The 22,440-nt window shown below is 41.6% G+C and overlaps 1 protein-coding gene across 1 annotated transcript; it reads left to right on the forward strand.

Annotated features, from left to right (window-relative positions):
- The first annotated feature begins 12,210 nt into the window (after window positions 1-12,210).
- Window positions 12,211-16,597, forward strand: SYPL1 (synaptophysin-like 1). Its single transcript, XM_009584109.1, has 5 exons — window positions 12,211-12,279; window positions 13,037-13,155; window positions 14,333-14,537; window positions 15,413-15,601; window positions 16,466-16,597. Exons 1-5 carry the CDS (start codon window positions 12,211-12,213, stop codon window positions 16,595-16,597), a joined length of 714 nt encoding a protein of 237 aa, XP_009582404.1.
- Window positions 16,598-22,440: the final 5,843 nt, after the last annotated feature.

Raw genomic sequence — 22,440 nt, forward strand, 5'->3', positions numbered from 1 at the left:
TAAAGCATCTTGGGAAACTGAGGTCTTCTTCTGTTTTTTATACTACATTTCACACTGCATTTATACTGCCACTCACCACATTGATAAGACTCTGGAAAGATAAGAAGACTTTTTAAAAATTAAACTGGAAAAATTCTTAAAGAAAATCTTAAACCTGGTTTTTAAAAATTTTTCTGTGAGGGCCAGTTTTTTTACAGCCCAAGTATTTGAAGGTCTGGACTTGTCAGGTAGCCTATAGGAGATCCTTTTTGTCTGTTTTCTCTGTGATACCGTTTTCCTAGCATAATTTGGCGACACTGCAACATCTTATTTCTCAACTGGTATCCTCATCTCCATATTCTGCCAAAACCGTGCTCCTGTTGAAGCCCACAGTGTAACTGGCAGGTATCAGCAGTGGCCAAATTTATTCCCTGACTCTAGACGCAGCAAGAAAAGGCCAGGGGTCACCATGCGCCTACTCGGTCTGTTTCTGCTAAATGTCAAGTGCTGAAGCAGTCTTGGAGGGAAGATGTTAAACATGTAGCTACTAAATTACAGTGCCAAGAGTATAGTTCGGTTTTTCTACATGAAGTTGGACTTGGCCAAACTCTTGGCTTGCATCAAAAAGCAAGCTCACCCTTGCATTTGGAAGGCTATGAACTTTTAGACTAAGGATTTATGAACTATTTTCTTTCACTGAGTAGCATTTGCATTTAATGACATTAAGAAAGGCTTTTTTATTTACATAGGCTGCTTGAGACTCGTTTGGTTTGTGGTTTGTTTTCTAGAAAATTTAATCCGGTCAGTTGATAACTGAATTAACTACATAGCAACACTTTAATTTTATTATGCCCTCTATTTCAGTTTTCACTTTACTTCTCATTGCTGTTTACATTTTATTTAATCCATACGTATTTTTGCAATTTCTGATCTAAAAGATACAATCTACCCAGCGCGTTTCATTGCTTCCAAATTCTTAACAGATTTTTTATCTATTGTGTCTCATTTGGCAGACAAATAATACCTGCTTGACCATCTGTATTTGTGTACAGTTATTCCACCCAAGTACACAAGACTTCCTTTCTCACCATTTAGAATGAGAAATATTTGTACTGTTGAATAGATTAATTTTTATTTTGTGGCCTGATGTCCATGACCCGGATTTGACTTATAAACCTGTCATGTGTCAGGGCTCATTATCCACTGATTGCATAAGCTATTGTTACCAGGATAAATTTAGAATTCATCTGAAAATCACAATTAATCATTTCACCAGCTCTACAAATAAGATTCGCCAACACCTACTGTCTCTAAGCTCGTGTATATTTAAGTTCGCTACCAGAGTATCTTTTGAGTTTCAGCTGCCTTGATTTGTTTTATAATCAGAAATATCTCATTTCAGATTCAAATTACTTTATATAGTTAGCTCACTAACTCAAGTGTGTTGGCATGTCTTTTAAAGACTAGCATATTCTAAATATGTGCATAGACAATAAAGTAGTAAGATTGGAAATAATTACTATTTATAGCCTTCCATTGTTTTCTCAAAAAACAGTATTTTATACTTAGATATTGTTTTCAAGATGATTAAACTGACTCCTAAAATGTTTTTCCCAAAATGTTTTTGTTTTTTCAAGTCCAATAATGATTCAGGACAATTTCCATCTGGTAGTAATAGTCCTGTTTATTCTGGAACATCTTGGTTTATATTATGCCTCTGTGTCACAAAATCTATTGAAATCATGCAAAACACCAGTCTCTCTGCCAAAGTCAATAAAATTACTACTTGTTGAAGAAAACAGTAAACAACAGAACTTCATAATGATGTCATTAACACATCCTTTGTCAACAGTTGGGAAATCTGGAACCTTCAAGAAAAATAAAGAAGAAAAATAAAAGTAATGTGTTCAGCTCAGTTGTAGAATTAATTATACATAAAATTCTAATGAGATTTGGTTAGAAATGCAAACAATTTTTATAGCAGCATTAGCTGCACAGCAGCATTAGTTCAGCACGTAGAGCGGATGCTGCATTTTATCCATCCATCAGATAAATGGACATGTTTTAAAGCATCTTTAATTCTCAGACTTAGTATGCTACAACAGGCCCTTTGAAACTGGTACATAGCTCTGAGTTGATCTTGAGTCTAATTCAGGATGGTACAGTATATTTGGGAGTTCCCAAGGGATTTCGTCTTACCCTGTGTTTTCTGCTAGGAGCCAAATTCTCCTGCTCTTTGTGTTCAGAAAACTCCTAGGATGTTGTTCTGAAAGGGAATTATCTTCCTTTTTGTTGCAGTGGGACACCTGATGTCTTTTACGTGGGACAGCTCTTCTTTGGGGGTCTTTTATCATTTAGCCTTTGCTTAAGGAGAAATCCATAAGGTAGCTGAGAAAATGGTATTTCCCACTCCCCAGCTGTTTGTTCCTGTCCTCAAACTACCTCTTGTTTTGTGCCAGCATGAGCTTTTTCGCACCCATTTGGTACAAAAAATAAACTATTCATGGGTTTATTTTTTGTCCTGATCTGTTCAAATGTGCGACAGTATAAATTTCTGCAGAGAAGAGTGCAGCCGTGGATGGAGTATGTTTGTTTAACTGGCAGTGCCAACCAAGCAGCACATAAAACACTAGAAAACACAGCAGTGGGCTGAAGTACTGATCACAGATATTGCCTGAAAGTGGCGTGATATGGTCAGAACTGAACTTACTAGATTAGTTCCCAGAGATTGCTGTCAGAAAATGAAGGGGGGGGTGTGTTGATTTCTAGATTCAGATACAGATGAATATACAGATACAGCTGAAGATACAGCTCACACGTAGTAGTAAATGCTAGGCTTTAGTGACACTAATGCATATTAATTAATATACATTACTATACTAATATACATTAATGTATACTAAGGGATGCAACTGATGCCCACAAGTTTAACTGGTCTGGCTGAAGCAGAGAATATGTTCTCCCTCCTTTTCTCCATGCTTTCCATTTTAAATCAGCATCTATAGCATTCTTAATGTCTTCCCTTCATGAAATTCTATTAGGTTTCACAGATGACAAACATAAATTAATAATAATTTATTACATTAATAATAACGTTCTTATCCTGAAAATGGTTCATTTCCACAGCGTGCACTATCACAACACGCCACTAGATGGTACAACAGGATTCTGCCTGCACAGTTCTGCAGCCTCTCAGCACTCCCAGATAAAACCCTTCCAGTAAGCAACTAAATTAATTCTGGCTGAAGATTCATAAGTCTACAGTGTAATTCAGAATTTTTATTTCAAGTGCATACATCATATTCTCTGTCTTTTACAGTTAATTGTTATGTTCCAGAACTCTGTCTTCAGCAACGACTTTCCAAGGTGTATTTACAGAACAAGGCACATATCAGCATACTGTACAGGGTAGATCCCACAGCTACCTACTTAACACCTACAAAGTGATGAGCGATGAAAATTAAGCCACAGGATTCGTTTGTAAGTTGTGATCCGCCGTGGAAATCACACTGCCTGGGAGGCAAAAACAGCTACGAGAAACTTCTGCTCTGAAGCGTCCTCCAGGGGAGCTACCGCCTCTCTGGAAAGGGCTGCCTTCCCTCTTGCCCTTCGGAAACGTGCGCAGAAATGGGGGGCGTAGGGGACATGACCGCCTGCCCTTCAGCGGCTTCCATGGGGATCAAGGAGAATAACAAGAATTTTTATACATGCAGCAGTAGAAAATTAAAATTCAAGGCAGCAAGGGTACTAAGAAGAACATAATAGTTCAGAAGTAACTAAGCTGCTAGGTGTAAATGCAATAAAGGCAGTGTAAAATGCCTAGAATTTATTTTTAAAATTTTGATACAGTGTCTCAGAAAATCTAACTTGTATTAACCACAGAACTTAAAACCTGCTTGGATATGACAGATGAATGGCACATGCAGTAAAAAATATTTCAAGGACTTTTAGCAAAAGACAACATTAAACAGTGATTTCAATAGTCTTGCAGAAAAGGCAAAGGGGTGCCACAGAAATCAGGGAAAAGGAACAATATAATTTAGCATTGTTATTAGAGATCCAAAAGAGAAATAAATTGAATAATACCTATACTAACAGGTCTAAAGAGGAAAGATTTAAAACATCAGAGTGTACAAGCAAATAAAATTATGCAAAGATACTAGAAAATAGCTAAAAAAAAGAACAGAAAAATGCAGACTATTACATCACAAGGAACTACCTGTATGTATCTATTTGGCAGGTGAGATTTATTTAATTTGGGAGGAAGAAAAGCACTCCCCACCTGGAGTTTCCCAAATTATGGCAGACTTGCGGAATAGACAGTATTGTGGGCAGAGCGGTCCTGTGCAATGGTGTCTCCCCTGCCAGATAAGTATTAACTTAATCATCCACTCTTCCTTTATCTATAAACACAGAGTTCAGGACTTCCCTGAATTAATATTTCTTTGAACTGTGTAGAGGGTTAAAATGGGAAAAGAATATCATGAATCATCAAGGTTTTTTCCACTGCTATCACAAGCAACAGTATCACAACTGTTCTGAACTCCCTCTTAAAACAACCTCCAGTGTTTGCCTTCTGTTGGAAGACATTTCCAGAATCTTTGTTCAGCATAAATTATGTTCTTTGATTATATGCAGTGATCCCTGTAGTAAAATTGTCTTTCAGTATAAATCTCTGCCTTCCCTGTGTCTACTCCTTGGTGTACTTCAAGCCAGCAGTAATACCTTCAGTTACCCTTCATTTTGCTAAGCTAAACCACCCAAGTTCTTTCAGCCTAAGAAAATGAGCTCTCTGTGACCCTTAATCATCCAGGTAGTTTGAATTAATCTTCCGCAAGCATTAGTAAATGCGACTGCTGCACAATGGCCCAGAGGAAGCTCACTCGCTCCTCGCACAGGGGCACTAGCGCTTTGCTGTCTCTGTTGGAGACGCGTCTCCCCGGGGCAGCCGGGAATCCCACTGGTCTCTTCCACAGCCTTGTCAGACACCATCAGACCAGCTATATAAACCTCACAGTTTTGTCCTCCTTTTTATTTTCCAAAGAATGGGACTCAGAATACTGAGAATTTTTTCACTGATCATATTGATTTTCAGTTTAAGACCTATCAGTTAAGTAGTTTCTAATTAAATCAGTGTTTCACATCAGTTTTATATCCTTCTAGATTCATCAAGTACCAGATCAAATATCTGGTGTGCTACAGTGCCAGCTATTAACTGCATCAGCCCCATCTTTTTATCATCACTTCTTAAGCACAGGCTTAAACATAGGCTAATCAGCAAAAACTAACTCCCAAATGACCATTTAGCTTGACATTAACTATATTGTTCTAACTTAATTCTCTATCAAGAGGGTTCTACATCAGTCACCCCATCTTTTTTCTTAGGAATAGTGATAAATGGATAGGCCTTTATTGCTGTAACACCATACATCTGGATCTTGACCGGTGTTTCAAAGATGACTGACAATCATTGTTCATAATAAGAGAGCTCCTTTATCAGCCTGGTCCAAACTGGGGTTGCTGGGTATTGACAACTGATATAAAAGCTTTAGCAGATGTGACTCAACAGTCCCCTGAGCCCTGGTGGAGTGGAAAGGATTTATTACACAATTAGCATATTAATACTTTCCTGCTTTTTCCCCAAACACAGAATATAATATTGGCCATTCCTGCCTTTTTTTTTTTTTTTTTTTTTTTTAAGTTGATTTCCATCATTTCTGTCTATTCACTTTGGTATAATCTCTTTTCTTCCTCCTGTATTTCAAAAATGCATTGCTGTTGTCTGCAAGACTGTAGACCATATACTGGTCCCTTGTCCATTTGCTTTCCATTTGCTTTCTTATCACTTTTCTGCAATAGGCTGCCTTCTAATTTATATTCATTATTACCAACTTCTCCTTTCTCCCATTTGTTATATAATTTTTACACTTCTGTCACTTTCTAAGCCAAACTGATTTTCCAAGCAAAATAACTCTCTCTCTCTGTAGTGGGCTTTTTCGGTGCTCTTAAACAGTATACAGTCTACCTGCTTAAATTCTTCCTTGCAGAGATTTGATTCAGAATTGGTTTCAGCTTATGAAATTAGCCCTGTGAAAGTACTATCTATATTTAAAGTATTTGATATCACTTTGGAATGCAATCCACTAGCAAAAATGTTCCAAAATACTTTTAACCCTAGTGGAGAGATAAGTTATATGGAGTGAAAAATTAAGAGCCTTTTCCAATTTTGAATGGAACCCACTGCTAGAACATTGTATATAATTCAGAGTACATCCATACCAGACATCTGATACCTGAAAAGACTTGGGGGAGAAAAAAAAAAAATATCAATCAGGGCTGAGAGCTTTGTTGAAGAATGCTTTAAATAATGAAATGCTTTTAACTACCTGACAAGTTGAAAAGGAGAGGAATCACACAAGTACCTATATGTATTTTTAGGGAGATACATCACTTATAGGGTTTAAGTAGAAGATGGGGAAGAAGGAAGACAGAGAAAAAAAAAATACTGAGATATATTGGATGGGGTTCGTTTAGACTGAACCAAGACTTTATACGCCACTTACATATGGAACAGTTTTTCTTGGGCATGGAGGAGTGGAGATGATGAGCAAATAGATACTCCATCTTTTAACTTGGTCTGTCCCTTTTTTTATATTCTTATTTTACTCCTTAAAGGCACTGGCTACTCAGGCAGCTAGCTAATCAAGGTGGCTTGAAACCTCAGTGCGGCTTGTCTGGATCATGGGGGTTTTTTTGTGAGATTCATGTACTATAAAGAGAGTAGGAAGCATAGATAGTCTCCATAAGGGTACGTTTTCCTGGATTGGACACTGCTCATTTAATTCTATGACAAACCCTTACAAGATCAGAGGGCATTTCACCAGCTGCTTTAGAAACACCACCATGAAATACAGAAAAAAAACACTGTCAGTTCCACAGACTCCCCCGCTAGAGTTTGATCCTACAAGACCTGCACAGCTTAAACTAAAGCACCTTTTAGTTGTGTCATTGCAATATCCCCATAAAAGAAACCCTAGGAGACTTGCACAGCTCTGCTGTGGTCTTGTTCCCTAATTTACACCCGCTGTTCGACTCCATTGCATTTAAGAGGGATTAATTTCAGCACCAAAATCACAGCTTACTGTTCTCCCCTTGCAACATCAGTCAATGACATATCTTATGAAGTCAAATTATAAATTCATTATAACTAATGACATAACTAATTTTATTGTCTTAAACCTTACCTTGGAGGTACTCAGACAGCCTTTGCCGAGAGTATGTAAAGCACCCCCAAAGCCATAGGATGAAGCCGCAGGCAGACAGCTCTGTCCCTGCCATACTAAAGGGCTGATGGCACTGCAGAGCAACGCATTTGCAAGAGATGGAGCTTTCTCAAGGCTGTGTCCAAGACCACGCCAGAGCACACACAGGAGGTCCGGACCCTCACAGATCTTGTCACCTTCATTTGGAAATGCAAGGTGCCGTTCTGCAGACTGGTAGTTTAGGCCCCTTTTATCACCTTGGGGGTTCCCATTCCTGTGATACCCTGCTATGATTTCTAACAGTACTAAGGGTGTTTTAGTAGGCTGCTCCGAGGAGTGGCTGATCATTTTTCTGCTTCAAAAGCCTGTACACATCTGGGAGTGTTCTACTCCCATGACAAAGGACACAACACTTTAAAAATTAAACTTAGCATATGCTTGATGATACCTGTGCACTCTGCTAGAGTCCTGGGAGGCTTGGCACCCTGTTCCCAGCTCCCTGAGCGCTTGCAGAATGGCCTCACACTGCCAAGGAAAGTTCCACAGGTAGCCATGCAGGTGCTCTCGCCCTTCAGTGCACTCTGCACCAGGTGTGCTTTGTACCGACAAATGCATATTCTTGGAGATTTCTAATAGACAGGCCAACTAGTCATCATTTCTAATTAGTTACTAATCTGTAGGTTGATCTTAACAGCAAGCTCATACATTAATAACTATCTTAGTATTGATGCTAGCAAGCTTACAGTTACATCAGATTTAAAAGCCGTTTACAGATACTGGAATTAATAGAATCAGTAACAATAATTCATTGTATTTTGAAGTATCAATGATGTCATTTTCATGTAATAAAGGAGCCTATTCTGTTAATTTTAAGAGTTTGTATGACCCTCAAGGACAGGCACATCAACATTTGACAACTGGGGATTGACCATATTTTGTGTGCGCAGTCCATGGTATGCTCACAAGCACAAACCAGAACAAAGCAGAAGACACCAGCCAGGGAGGAGGCTGCCAGGCTGGGCAGCAGCTGTATTTGTAATGTAGCAGTGAAAGAAACGAAGGAACCATCCTTTTCACAGCTTTAAACTTGGACTACCTCCAGGAGCCAATAGCAGCAGGCACATCTCAGCACCTCTCTTGCTCATTGTACAGAAAGCTAGGGTTGCAAATCCTCCTTGAACGGAGAGGCAAACTGCATGAGAACTTCAGACCCTGCTGCCAAGGTTTTGCAGTGGTGCAGCCCCAGGCCAGCTGAAAGACTGATGCTTTGCTACTGTTCCCACATGTATTCCCCAACCTGGAAGCTTCCTCATGTATTCCCACCCTTGGCTGGCCTCCCACGACTTACTCACAGTAGTAGCATCTGTCCCAGAGCAAACTCAGCCAAGGCTGCCCCCAGCCTCCATATCCCTGACCAGTCCCTCTTTATCTGTCAGTATCAAGTCCATAGAGCACCTCACCTTGTCAGCTCTTCCATCACCTGTGTGAGTGAGCTATCATCACTGCGCTCCAGAAACCTCCTGGATTGCTTGTGTCCTGCTGTGCTGCCCTTCCAGCAGGTGCTTAAAGTTCCCTTTGAGGACCAGGGCCCCCTTCTGGTTATCTGAAGGTCTCCTCTACTTCTTCCTGATTAGGTAGCTTGTAGTAGACAGCCACAGTAGCATGACCCATGTTGTTCTGCCCTCTAATCCTAGCCCATAAACTCTCAGCTGGCTCACCATCCATCCTAAGGCAGAGCTTCATGCATTCCTTCTGCTCTCTCACATAAAGGGCACCTCACCATCCTGGTTTGTCCTTCTTAAGGAGCCTGTATCCATCCATGACAGCACTCCAGTCACACAAGCTATCCCATGCTGTCTCCATGATCCAAATGAGATCATAGCCCTGCAACTACACACAGACCTCCAATTCCTCCTGTTTGTTCCCATGCTGCATGTCTTACTATACAGGCAGTTTAGACAGGCACTCTCTCATGCTGACTTCCTAGAAAAGATATGAGAGCTTCTCCCATAATGCTGTTCTGTAGGCACTTCCTTACATGCATACTTACACTGGGGGGAGCTTCTGCCCTGTTTCCTTGTTTTCAAAGTCTCTCCTTGAAATCATGCAATCCTATGCCCTTTGCTTACCAAACCAGTCCACCACTTCCTCACTTAATGTGGGTCATCATCTTTTCCCCTGATGACCAGTCAATCACTCCTAGTTTAAAGCTCTCCTCAGCAGGTTGGCCAGCCTGTTGGAAAAGATGCTTTCGCCCTACTGGGTCAGGTGGATCCCATCTTTTCTTAGTAGTCCTGCATCCTCAGAGAGGGTTCCATGGTCATAAAAGCTGAATCCCCTCTGTCAACATCAGCTGTGCAAATAATTGTTGATCTGCAGGATCTTTTCACTCCTCCTCAAGCCCTTCTTCCTCACTGGGAAAATTGAGAAAACCACCTGGGCCTCCAAGATGTTGACCACCACCCCAGAACAATGAAGTAGTCATGCTTGAAATGCTCCAAGTCTCCCCTGGTAGTATTGTTGGTGCCCATCTGGAAGAGCAGCAGTGATTAATAGTTTGAAGCTTGCCTCTCCACAACATCCTGGATCCAAGTCCCTGGTGAGCACCAAACCTCCCTAGACAGCAGGTCAGGGCAGCAGGTAGGGGCCTCCATCCTATGCAGGAGGAAGCTTCCCTCTACTGTCAGTCACCTCTTCCTCCTCCTGGTGCTCCTGTGTATCTCAGGCTCAGCTGGTACAGAGGCTTCACTGGAGAAAGCTCCCAACCCCTTGTCTGCTACCAGGGTACTGACTGTTCTGTAGCTGCAGATCTGCAGCTGCAGCCATCCTCCTGGAGCCAGGATTTACAAGTTTCCAGCCTTCGCTATCATGGAAGTCTCCATTTCCTAATGCAATGAACACAGACTCTGCCTGCCCCTCCTAGGGGGGATGCAGTGGATTCAGCTTCCTGAAGCTGCAGGGTCTCAGAGAAGATCCTGTTGATCCCTTTCTCATCATCTCTGATGCTGTGTAGGCTGCTGACCTCCTCCCACAGCTCCTGGTGACACACACCTTCCACCTATGCATAACTCCTGCAGGCAAGGAGCCTGTATCTCCCAGCCCCAGCGAGAAGCCCCAAGCACCCCTCCCTAGCCTTAGGACTAAGCACCACCCCTCAGCAGCTCAGTCTGAGCCAAGGCCTCTGATGTACCAGCGACAGCTGATCCAGACAGTGCTGGGGACCATGACCCGCAGCACACCACCACCACAGCTGAGCATGCATATGCTGCTCTTGCAAACCTTCTGCACAAACTGCTGCACACACTAACTATACCTAGGAGCTGCACTCCAAGCCAGCTCTTCCATTGGCATCTCCTCAGCACCTGCTGCAAGGCTGCCTGGCAGCCATAACAGGGCTCAGCTGGGACAAAACCTGCCAGCACCCTTTGGCCAGAAGCAGCTCACAGAGCTTGCTAGAAGCTGCAAGATCAGTTAGAGCTTCCTAGAAGCAGCCACAGCCTCCCATAGCTATCCCTTCCCAAGAGCAGTACCAAACACCCTAATGTTCCTCAGAGGGTTCCCAGGAGTCCCCCAGCAATCCCACAAGAAGCTTCTAGAAAATCTTGAGGCAGAGCCAGGAAACTGCTGCAGCGAGTGCTGTGTCTGTTGACCGCCTCAGTTAGCCGTGCTCTCTAGTCAGGGAGGAAAGGAGGGGGCAGCCCCTCTCACAGGCCTCAAATCTTCTTCAGCACAAGTTTTAGCTCTTCAGTTTCACTGAAGGTTAATGTATCAACAATAGAGCACAATCACAAAAATGATTTAAAAAATCAAATGTAGTTGATGAGATTTCAGCGAGCTTCCATTGCACATGAATTGTCAAGAGAATCATAGAATCATAAAGGTTGGAAAAGATCTCTAAGATCATCAAGTCCAACCGTCAACCCACCCTACCACCATGCCCACTAAACCATGTCCCTAAGCGCCTCCTCTACACGTCTTTTAAATACTTCCAGGGATGGTGACTCCACCACTTCCCTGGGCAGCCTGTTCCAAGGCCTGACCACTCTGTCAGTAAAGAAATTTTTCCTAATGTCCAGTCTAAACCTCCCCTGGTGCAACTTGAGGCCATTTCCTCTCATCCGATTGCCAGTTACTTGGCAGAAGAGACCAACCCCACCTCGCGACAACCTCCTTCTAGGTAGTCGTAGAGAGAGATGAGGTCTCCCCTCAGCCTCCTCTTCTCCAGACTAAACAGCCCCAGTTCCCTCAGCCGCTCCTCATAAGACTTGTTCTCTAGACCCTTCACCAGCTTCGTTGCCCTTCTCTGGACACGCTCCAGCACCTCAGTGTCCTTCTTGTAGTGAGGGGCCCAAAACTGAACACAGTATTCGAGGTGCAGCCTCACCAGTGCCGAGTACAGGGGCACGATCACTTCCCTACTCCTGCCTCTGCCTTGTTTGCTAATAAAATCACTAAGTCCAAAATCAAGGTACGGCATACGTGATCCTCTGAAGCGTGCTGTCCTCTGCCTGCTACCTGCCATCCCTCCTGCGAGGCTTGGCCACGAGGACACATAGCCCTGACACCGCAGCACTCATGGCCTTTGCTGCGGCAGCACCTTCTAGCTTCAGCCAACCACAGCCCGTTCAGCCTCCCGGGGAAGGAAGGACGGACATCACTGCTGCCTCACTCCACAAAATGGCCGAAGCTGTTCCTTCCTGTGACAGTTACTGCACCGTTTCCCCGGCCTACAGACAAGGTCCTCCATGGCAGTGGCTCCCACCCCACACAGCTGGGCTCTCCCCTCCCATTTGGGGCTGAAGAGCCCCAGCGTGAGGTAACAGGGGGTGGGGCCAGCCCTAGTGTGAGGTAAGTGGGTGTGGCAGGGCGGAGCACAGGGGCTGGCCCTATAGGGAGGTGCCTGTGCAGGGCTGCAGCTGTGGACAGGTGGTGGTGTGGGTCCCTGCTGGCTGCTCTGCTGTCTCCTAGGATGGCTGGCTTGAGGGTGGACTTTGGCTTGCTCTTGGAGCCTCTGGGCTTCATTAAGGTCCTCGAGTGGGTGAGTGGGGCTGGGGAGGTACAGGTGGAAGCCTCATTTTCTTGGTGGGGCTGTTTCTTCTCCTTTCCCAGGCCTGGCTTTGGTCCTGTGTCTTAGCTGGGTAAGGCTGAAGAGGTGTGTACTAATGGGCTGCCTGCTCCCTGCCTCCTGTCACTGGTGGTGGGTGTTCAACACCAGGCTGCTCTTCAGCCAAGCCCTCTGACTGGGAGGGAAGAAAACAGTTCTTCAGATACATAAAATCTATGTGTTAATTACAAGTTTGTTGTAGTAACTTGTGCTGCTCTGTGTTATGTGTTCTGATTATTGGGGGTTTAGGGTTTTGCTAGTGAACAAAAGGAAGACAAGAGCTACTTGGAGAGTCAAGCTGATGTGCAATACTCTGAGCATGTACCTTCTAGCTACTCTAATCTAGTTTTGGGTGTCTGAGACTCCTAAAAATACTTCCCTTACCAACTGCAAGAGGTGCTGGCTTTTAGTGTTCAAAAAAAAAACCCACCAAAACAAAAAACTTTTGCTGTAGAGCTAAGAAAAATATAAATGAAAAGAACTTTCAAGTGGGCTTTTGTTAGTGGTGTTGCTCGTGTTTTTGGATTATAGAAACGTAACATTTTCGTTACCTCTTGACATCACTTCATACTTTACCATTGCTAACTTTGTCCCTATTTCTTGCCTTCATTAGCTATTTCAGCCAAATGCTGAGTTTGTTTCCTTTGAACTCTAGTGGTGTGCACTAATATGATTGTATCAATTCCTATAGATTTTTTCCATCTTTGCTTTTGCCACATGTGGAGGTTTTCAAGGTGAAACTACCCTGCTAGTTTCCTGCAAAGGTGTGGTAAACAAAACAGTTACAGCTGCTTTTGCTTATCCATTCAAGTGAGTATTAGCTCTTCCATTGTCACTCGTACAGTAATTATTTATTATTCACTTTTTCCTCATCTGTCTCCCTATGAATATGTATTTACTCTATTTATCTGAATGAACATGTGAAACCTCTGGCTTGCTCTATGGTAGCAATAAATAAATATTTAGTTGTAATTGTTCAAAGCATTGTGGTTGTCAGTGCCCTGTACAAAGAAGTAGGTAGAAATGGCAATAGGCTATATTACTGCTTTGTACCACTCTACCTGAAGCATTCTAGCAGTGCATGAGTGCTACTGAAGGTAATTAAGAAGCAAAACAATACAATTAATTTTAACAGCCTATTTCTTCATCGATTTGTAGTTGCTTTGCAGGCCCAGATAAGATTACTCTGGATGTGCCATTATCATATTTTTGCTTGAAGACTGAATGGAAAATAATTACTTTTCAGTTTATTCCACTATGATCTTGGTGAGGGTGTTGGGTACATAAAAACTAAATACTCCACTGTCATTGTAGTGCTCTTGTTGAGACAAGTTCCTTTTTTGGAGCATGAGGAGGAAGGCTTCCTCTTTGTTCTCACAGCTGCACAGTTACAACAAGCGCAGAGTCTGTGTTCTGTATGTGTTCAATAAGCATAGGTGTAAGTATAGAAATGGATTCAGAGGGCAGCTAGTAAAAACTACTACAGAAGTATAGAATTTAGTCACAAAACTGAGCATTGTAACAGCACTTGGAGGGGAGGGTGGGAATCTGAAATGATTCTGTGCTGGTCACTGAGTGGTCGCTGCTATTCACACAGGTTTTACTGAACTTCCTGTGCTTGCATTTTCTTGTAGCTGTAATGCAACTCGGTGCCTTTTAAGTCCTGATCCTTTCATTTAACTGCAGTCTCTAAAATAATGTTAAGTCTGCTTCCAAATCAGGGATTCTTTCTTTAGTTGCTCTAACGATAAAATTAAGATTCTTCTCCTGAAGTTGCTATTGCATATCTCAATGTAGGATGAGGAACAATCTTCAGATATCTTGACAAATCTTTGTGTTGTATAACTGATACATCATACAAATATAAATTGTCTTTTAGAGTAAACTTACACAATCAGAATGCTGAAGCACTATTATTGTGAAGCATGACTGTATGAAGTTTCCACTGTATAGCAAACAAACTACATGAAGGATATAATCTTTGCAGGTTGAATACTGTTGTATTTAGTGCACCAGACCCAAAACGCTGTGGTGGTACTTGGACTGATGTCTATCTTGTGGGCAACTTCTCCTCTTCTGCACAGTTCTTTGTTACACTTGCAGTGTTGGTATTCCTCTACTGCATTGCTGCCCTTGTGGTATATATTGGATATAAGCACGTGTATCAGCAAAATAGCAAGTTTCCACTAACTGTAAGTAATACTAAGATGTTTTAATGTTTTGCTTTTCAAACCACAAAGAGATGAGAAATACTGCTAATACAAGAATATCTGAATAACTTATGAATATTCAGTAGTTCCAAAAGTTAGATGAAGCGTGAACACAAGTATGTCAGACTAGCCACTACAGCACTCAAGCAGAAAAGGGGACCCAAAGCCCTTGAACATCTATGGCATCATACCTTATGCAGTTACTGAAGCAGAGTGGAATTAAGTTCCACCTTCTCAGGTGAACAGTGTCTTCACCACAACTTTTCTTTTGTATCATGTATTTGAATATACAGTTGTTCCATAGGTGGAACCTCCTCTCTTAGTCTCTGGGAATTTTCCCTGTGTAGAGCACCTGCTGTGTAGATGCAATTGGCAGAGGAAAATATTTACCTTGCGAGTTTTAGTCACCTTAAATACCAAAGCCCTGATCCTCGGAATGAGACATTTCAGAGCATGCCCAGAAACAGACCTAGTGACCTTTCAAGCCAAATTTTAGCATATCAGCCATCCAGATTTAAATCCTCTGCCCTTTCTCCTGTCATCTCCACTTTTCTAAACTTTGACTTAAATTTTTATAATGTAAGTGTTAGGCATCTGATTTTAGAAACTAATTTCTCAAAAAGGATAAGATTGCTTATGTTTGATAGATGCAAAAGGGATACAGTTTTGTTGCTGATTATCAACACAGAATATAATTTGTATTGTAATTACAACATTGTTAATGGCTAAATTTGCTTGTGATCATTAGTACTGATGCAGTTATTTTGGTGGTATAATTGGTACTGTCTCTGCCTTGCTCGCTTGTGTACATTCATGCAAATTTTTTTAACCTAATAACTAGTACTTGTCTTCTGTAGGACTTGGTTATCACTGTCATATCAGCTTTTCTGTGGCTGGTGAGTACTTTTGCTTGGGCAAAGGCACTTGCTGACATCAAAGTGTCCACGGGGGCCAGCATTATTCCAGGAATTGAATCTTGCAAAGCACCAGGAACAACTTGTCGTTTTGCTTCTGTGACCAGCATGGGAACTCTGAATGTGTCTGTGGTATGTATGCCTTCCACCATATGGGTACAATAAATGTGTTAGAAAATAGCCAATGGCACCTGAGAGCCCTGTTCTACTGATTGCATGTATTGCTTTATGTGTTGATTGCTTTATGGGTTATCAGTCATTTAGGCCCATTGATACTGTGGTAAAAAATTGACCAAATTTTTTCTTTAGAAGGAAACTTGTTTCTTCAAAGAAATTAAGAGAAACAACTTGTAGGATCTGTCTCTAGAGCTGTTAGATGCAGCGTTTCCAGACACATTTGAGTCTCTATTATTTCTGTCTGTAGCTAAGAGCACCTTAAAATGTGTTACTGAGCCACCCAAGTGGTTTGTTGACTGATATAAGGAGGAAACACTATGCTTCCTGCTCTGTCTTCTGGTGCTGAACCTAGGTTTTTAATCAACTGTGAGCATTTTTACACATCAAATAGAGGTTCCTTGTAATACAGTGATATAAAGCTCATGTTCGTAGACAGAACTCTTCAGAGCAGGGCAAATGAGGCTTATTGTATGATCTTCCTAGTGAATCCTGCTTTTCAAAACTCCGGCTGTTATTCATTGGCCCAGTAATGATTAATCATGTGTGCTGGATGTGCATATGCAGAGGTGCTGAGTGACTGAAAATAATTTGTCTAACTCCATGCAAAGGATAGAGTAAGTTGACTATCTGGCTTCCAAAGAAGTCTGTTAAAATAGCTTGTAGTACTCTAAAGCATGTGGAAATGTCTTGTCCAAATCAAAGGGATGCCAAAGATAGTGGTTGCTTCTGGCTTGCCTTGAAGTCATATTCTGGCTTCTTTTTTTTTAAAAAAAAAAAAAAGCACACCCTTAATCTCACCTTTTTTTTCTTAACATACAGGTCTTTGGCTTGCTTAATACGGTTTTATGGGGAGGAAATGTTTGGTTTGTATACAAGGACACCAACCTACACAACCAATCAAACAGAATTTCTCCAAGTCCAGGAATATATCCAACTCAAAGAGGAGTATAAAAACAAGGTGATACTTTGAAGTGATTCCATTTTTTACATCACACTGCCAAGAGCATGGAGACATTAGGATTTATTTCAATAATAACTGAAAATACTTTATACAAACTTCTGTTTGTGCTATGGTTTGACATAAGGTCTTGGATACTCCAACTGAAGTGTTTAATTATCTTGAAATATATTATGCCTTCTGCAGTTGTGCAGCTTTTTATTAAAGTTTTTGAAGAGCAAAATGTTGAGGTTGTCTATATGCTGACCCCTTCAGGTTCTTAAATTAGCCTCATAGGAGGGATGGGTGAGAAGCAACTGCATTTGGGTTATTACTACAACTCTTTAGTTCTAGCAAGCCTTGGCTGAAAAATGAAATGTAAATGCAACTAGGGCATGTGAAAATGCAGCCCAGCTTTTTCCTATCACTGATACCTTGCAAAAGCCATCTGAGTAGAACTCGTAGCTCTGTCAGAGTTGCAGCCATCACATGTAGACTTCCAGATATTCCATTCAGATTACTGTATCAAATCTGCTGACGGGCCTTTCTGGAAGGACATTACTTCTGTGTTTAATATGTTGTTACTGTTTAATGGCTTGGGACAATCTCTGAACAAGATAACAGCTTATAGGTTCACTATAAACTCATTTAACAAAGACAAGAGTGTGTATATGTGTGCAGTAGATGACTTAAACACTGGGGTGGGGGGTGGGGTGGGGGAAATATGGCCCAAAACTCTTAAACACTGTAGAAATCAAAGCTGATAAATTCTAACTGCTAGTGTATGGGCTTCTATGAATTCCTTTTGAGGTGCATGAACAATCCTTGTGTGTGAAAGGACATAACTGGAGATGTCTGAATATGACTAAGTCTTCATTGATGTTGTTCAGCTTATTCATTGGGAGTAACATTTGGTTCTTCTCATGTGGACTTCTTTATTAAGACATCTGACTCTCTGAATTGCCCAGAAAGAATGTTTGTTTTGACAAATCTAATAAACAAGCTGTTCAGGTTTTTTGATTTGTTTAAACTGTTTGTGATGAAAATAGACATAATAGGATTTGTGTTACATACACACTAATTGTTCAGTGTGCCAGAGCTACTGACTTTCTGATAGTAAACTTCCAGTCCAAAGCGTATAATAAAATGACTGTTGCTGAAAGAATGTGCCTTGAGTCCTTACTGCTGTAACAGTGATGCAAATGTATTGGCTTTATAGCTTCTGGAACATGGCTTTAGCTATTGCTAACCTTGCTAACTGAATTATTTGTGCTACAGAAGGGTTTTTACACTGATGCCTTGGGTTTTTTGTAGAGAGGACTATCTATCACTCCTGCAGACTAAAGCTGCCTGGTGCTGCCCAGCACTTCTTTCTGTCAGCACAAAGTGGGGGCTTTTACTATTTTAACTGTCTAAAATTTCATTCCAATTTCCTTTTGGAAGAGATAAGAAGTGCAATGTTCAGGTGTTCTTTTCTAAAAGCATGCTCTTCTGTTTCTTCCCTGTTCCTGGATAAGGGATTTGAAAGCAATGAGCTTCAGCTGTTTCATGTATAATAATACTAGCTGTGTTACTGCCACAAGAAAACAGGCTTGCCTCTTCGCAGTGGTTACTCAGGTAGCAAGTATTATCCCACCTTACAAAGGCCTCTTGAGGGAAGATAAGAGAAAAGCAGTACTTGGTTCCAACTCTTGCCAAAAGAATGGCACTCAAAATTATAATGTAGTCTGCTTGGGACCTTCCATCTGTGTCCTTCTGCAACCCAAGAAGCAATTCTCAGCAGGAGAAGACTGGAGGTTTTAGGAAGGATGATATCATTCTTGTATTCAGAAGTGAGACATGAAACCAGTTCTTCTATTATGGGTTTGTTTGGGGTTTTTTTGATGGCAACACTGGGCTCTGATCTAAAGGGCTGATCAAACTGCCAAATGGTTTTGACAATTAAGTGGTTTTTAGCTTCACACTCAAAGGTCTTTAAGCAGATTTGTGTTAATGCAGTGATTGACCCAGCTCTCTCCACATCCTTGCTTGGGTAGATGTTATATGCGAGTGGGCCAGGGCATGTGCACTCTTCTAGTAGTCCCATGCTGTTTGCACTTCCTTTACCATCTGAAAATGAATTATGGTTGGGTAGTCTTCTGTCATCTCAGTGGCCTGAACTGGGTCTTGAAGCTTCACTCAAAGTATTGATGATAAAAGATGAGTGTGATCTTTTCTTTCATGTCTGCTACCCAGCAGAACTGCATTGAGCTATAAATGTAGTGTGACTCTTGTGGAAAGGCTGCATATATAGCAATTACAATGCTTTGTGTTAGCTAACATGGAATACAAAGCTTTTATCAAGATTTAAAGTACTGAGTCAGATACTTGATACAAGGAGGTATTATTTTGAAGTGCTCTTGCAGTAGCTGTTCTCCTGCCTCTCAAGAACCCGTGCTGACAATGACTTTTGTGGTGTCCTTTCTGATCTCTTCGCTTGCATCAGTTCCATGTCCAAATACAAACTTTAAACCTTAAATCCTCGTTCCTCCTTGAAGTGAGTTCATTTATTACCTAATGCTGCCCTGAACTGACAGTTGTCACAGATGGCTTGTTTTGTAATGTTTTATCTATATCACTATGAATAGTTGGGAAGAGAGGAACAGAGAAGAGTTGGGGAAAGAAAATTACTTTGTTGCTGCACATAGGACTCTTTTTTTTTTTTTTTTTGGCAAGTCAAAACTATTGGACCTTCTCTGTTGCTCTCTTCCTAACAGAATTATAGACACCTGAGATAAAAAGCTCTGTGCTATTTCATCATGGTGACCATATGATAGGATCACTGGTACAAGGTTATGAAGATCAATATTTATGTGTTTTGGTAATTCTATTATTATATTTTAAATTTCAAAGCTAGACCTGAAGCAAGTTATTATTTGTTTTGATGAAAGTTAGCACTCTTTTGAGCAAGAGATTGAACCAAATTTTTTTCAGAGGTCCCTTCTTTGTAATGTTCTTTTTTTTTTTTTTCCTAACAGCTGATGGGCTACTGTTTGCCTTTGTCCCCTGTTTTTTTTGTCTTTTAGCCAGAGGTTTCCTGTTTGCATCATTGCGCATGCTTATTTAAAATATATATTTCATCCCAAAATCTAAAACTTCTATGAATTTTCATATTGCCTAAGAAAAAACCCTTCTAATCATAGATTAATTAAGTTTTTCAATCTCATAATTCTTTGGGATTTAAGGTTACACATGATGTGGCTAAAACATTTTTTTAATTAACCTTTAATATTTTTAACAAAACCATGTTCCTGTCTATTTAGTATGTGCTTATGTACCAACAGAAGCTCCAGTTCTATGCCAAACTAAATTTGTCACAAATAGCCCTGTTAGTCATTGGGATGGCTTAGATATAAAATAGTAATTTTGTGTATTTTTGCACACCTGAGAGCAGGGATGGATTAGATCAATATATGCCTCATTGATGGCTAAGGTCTAGCTGACAACTAAAACAGTTGGAAAGCTTGGCACACTGTGATTGATTGTTTCAACAAAAACTTAGATTTCATATGCATTCAAAGAGACATTCCCGTTTTCCATAGGGCTGAAACTTTCCCTTACACTTTTTGTAGATTAAACAAGTGTGTCCCATCCCCAAAGTGCTTTCGTTCAGAAGACAGGGAGACCAAATATGACAGGCAGGACTATAGCTGGTAAAATATAGATCAACAGATATGGTTATGTTTTATAGAAATTAAAGCTGCATATGTGTGTGTTCTACACAGGTAAATGTTAACAGTGTCCTGTCTCTGAAGGCTAAGATGAGTGTGACGTGTAGTCCACAGCAAGCAAGATTTCAAAAAGGAAGAATAACCACATGTCCCCTTCTGGTTCATTAGGATAAGCCTTGTTTTCCTTCGCAAGGGGGAGGGACTGATGCAGAATACTGCTGGCTTTGATGTCTGCCAGAGTCCTGCAGCTGAGATGAAATGGAAAGGATCGTGCAGCAGGAGCAAGCAGCTGCTCTCATTTACCCTGGACACCCACAAAGGACTGGGCAGCCTTTGCCTTTGAATTGACATCACATTCACGCTGGCAGCACCGAAATACTCTATGTCTTATTTACTCATGAGAGCAGAAAAAAAAAAAAGACTCTTTGACTGATTTACCAGCTTTATCTTGACTGCACAAGAATCACCATTGCTATCAGGAGATGCAGCACACTTGATCCCTCTGTGTTGAGGGAACAAAGGGCCTGGAAGTCTGCCAGGTCTCTATAGGTAAGGCATCCTCAGCTGGCAGCAATCTCTCTTGCAGCCATCAGTGGAGCAAGCTTATGAAAATCCTCTCACACTGCATGAATTCTTCTGGTAGCAGGCTATAGTTACGCAGCTCTAGTGAGTGAAATGAAGTATGATGCACGGTGTGATACTAGAGAGAGGAACTGTGATCAGAAACCCATGGCAGGAAGAAAGACTGGATGGTGGCAGTGAAGGAAAAGGAAGCTGAGGGGTCAGTATGGGGTAGCAATAGGGAACCCCATCAGCATTAGGAGGTGTTTAAGGAACCAAGTAATTTGTGGTTTAGGGTGCTGTGACCAGTGGTCTGAGGGTCAGGCCTGTGTGACTGCTGAGGAATGCACATACTGTGTGTGCTAACTCCCAGAAGAGTCCATGCCATGGGAGCGAGCACAGTGTCAGTGGCAGCTGAGAGCTTTGCCACCAACCTGGAGCAAAAGCCACAGGAACTCAAGCCCAAGAGAGATCTGACAATGTCAAATCTCCAGAGGCCAGTGCGGACAGTGCTGAATGGAGTCACTCCAGGATCTGTATCGCTATGGCCACTATCACCCCAGTGAACAAACCCATCTCAAACACAGGCTGGAGCCAGGACACTGAAGTGCCAGCTGACAGGCCAGCAGTATTAGTAGCTTATATTGTACTAGAGCTGAGCAGTGTTGTGATGTGCATTCATTAGGGCTCTGTCTCTGCTTGCACACCTCCTATTGCTAGCAGCAAAAGGGGTAGGTGTGTAGTTCTCATTGAAGGCAAGAAAGAGGATGGGTGCTTTCTTGATGTGAAGAGTTGTAAGACTGTGGGTTCATCGCTTGCTCGAGGATACAGGGTAGCTACAGACTTTTTATTTTCCCCTATCCCCTAGAACTGAGCAGTCTGTAAAGCTGGGGAACTTGGCCGTGCTGTGCTGCACCATGCTGGTTTGGCTGCCTGCCCTGCTGCAAATTCTTGGGGAGCTGGTGGGGTATCTCACCATTGGAAGTGGTCTAAAGACTGACTCTCGAGCAAGTCATGACTACACATCAGACATTCTGGATCATCCTGGATCATCTACTTTTATTCTTGTGGCAGTATTTAGGATGTGTTCGTTCCTAGCAGATTTGCTGTATAGCCTAAAGCAAAGTTGTTGACACAAAGTCAGAGGCCAGTTTTTGCTGCTTGGTCACCTTCAGATATTAACCTGAATAATGAAATTATCCAAAAGAATGCTACGGAGTAGGAGTGCATCTCCCCGTCTTAAATACTAGCAAATGAAGCAGTTTCTTTCAAGGTTAAGATCAAGTCTGTGTATGCTAGCAACAGCTATTCAGAATGGTATTTTAGAGCCTGACTCAAATGTGGAATTCCCTTTTCTTCTGGCATATCAAGTGAACCCAGATGTGCCCTTAACAACACTGCCCTCCTACGGACACTCAGTCTTTAGAGTAGGGAAAAAGAAATAAAAATTTCTGACTTGTGTTTTTAGAAGTTTTCTTTATACTTTTCACTTGCAACTTCCAAAAACTTACCTGCCCTCTTCTTGTCTGGATATTTCATTCTTCGTCTTGAGTCAGGAAGACAGCAATGTAGAGCTAGGTTGTGCC

Source organism: Fulmarus glacialis, unplaced genomic scaffold (genome assembly GCF_000690835.1).
Source record: "Fulmarus glacialis isolate BGI_N327 unplaced genomic scaffold, ASM69083v1 scaffold10108, whole genome shotgun sequence".
NCBI lineage: Eukaryota > Metazoa > Chordata > Aves > Procellariiformes > Procellariidae > Fulmarus > Fulmarus glacialis.

What these genes read in the sequence shown, in the direction of transcription:
- SYPL1 (XM_009584109.1), top strand. Translation starts at nt 12,211, where the DNA reads ATGGCTGGCTTGAGGGTGGACTTTGGCTTGCTCTTGGAGCCTCTGGGC. An exon ending in TCATTAAGGTCCTCGAGTGG is followed by an intron (nt 12,280 to 13,036) that starts GTGAGTGGGGCT and finishes CAATTCCTATAG; the next exon opens with ATTTTTTCCATCTTTGCTTT. An exon ending in GCTTTTGCTTATCCATTCAA is followed by an intron (nt 13,156 to 14,332) that starts GTGAGTATTAGC and finishes TAATCTTTGCAG; the next exon opens with GTTGAATACTGTTGTATTTA.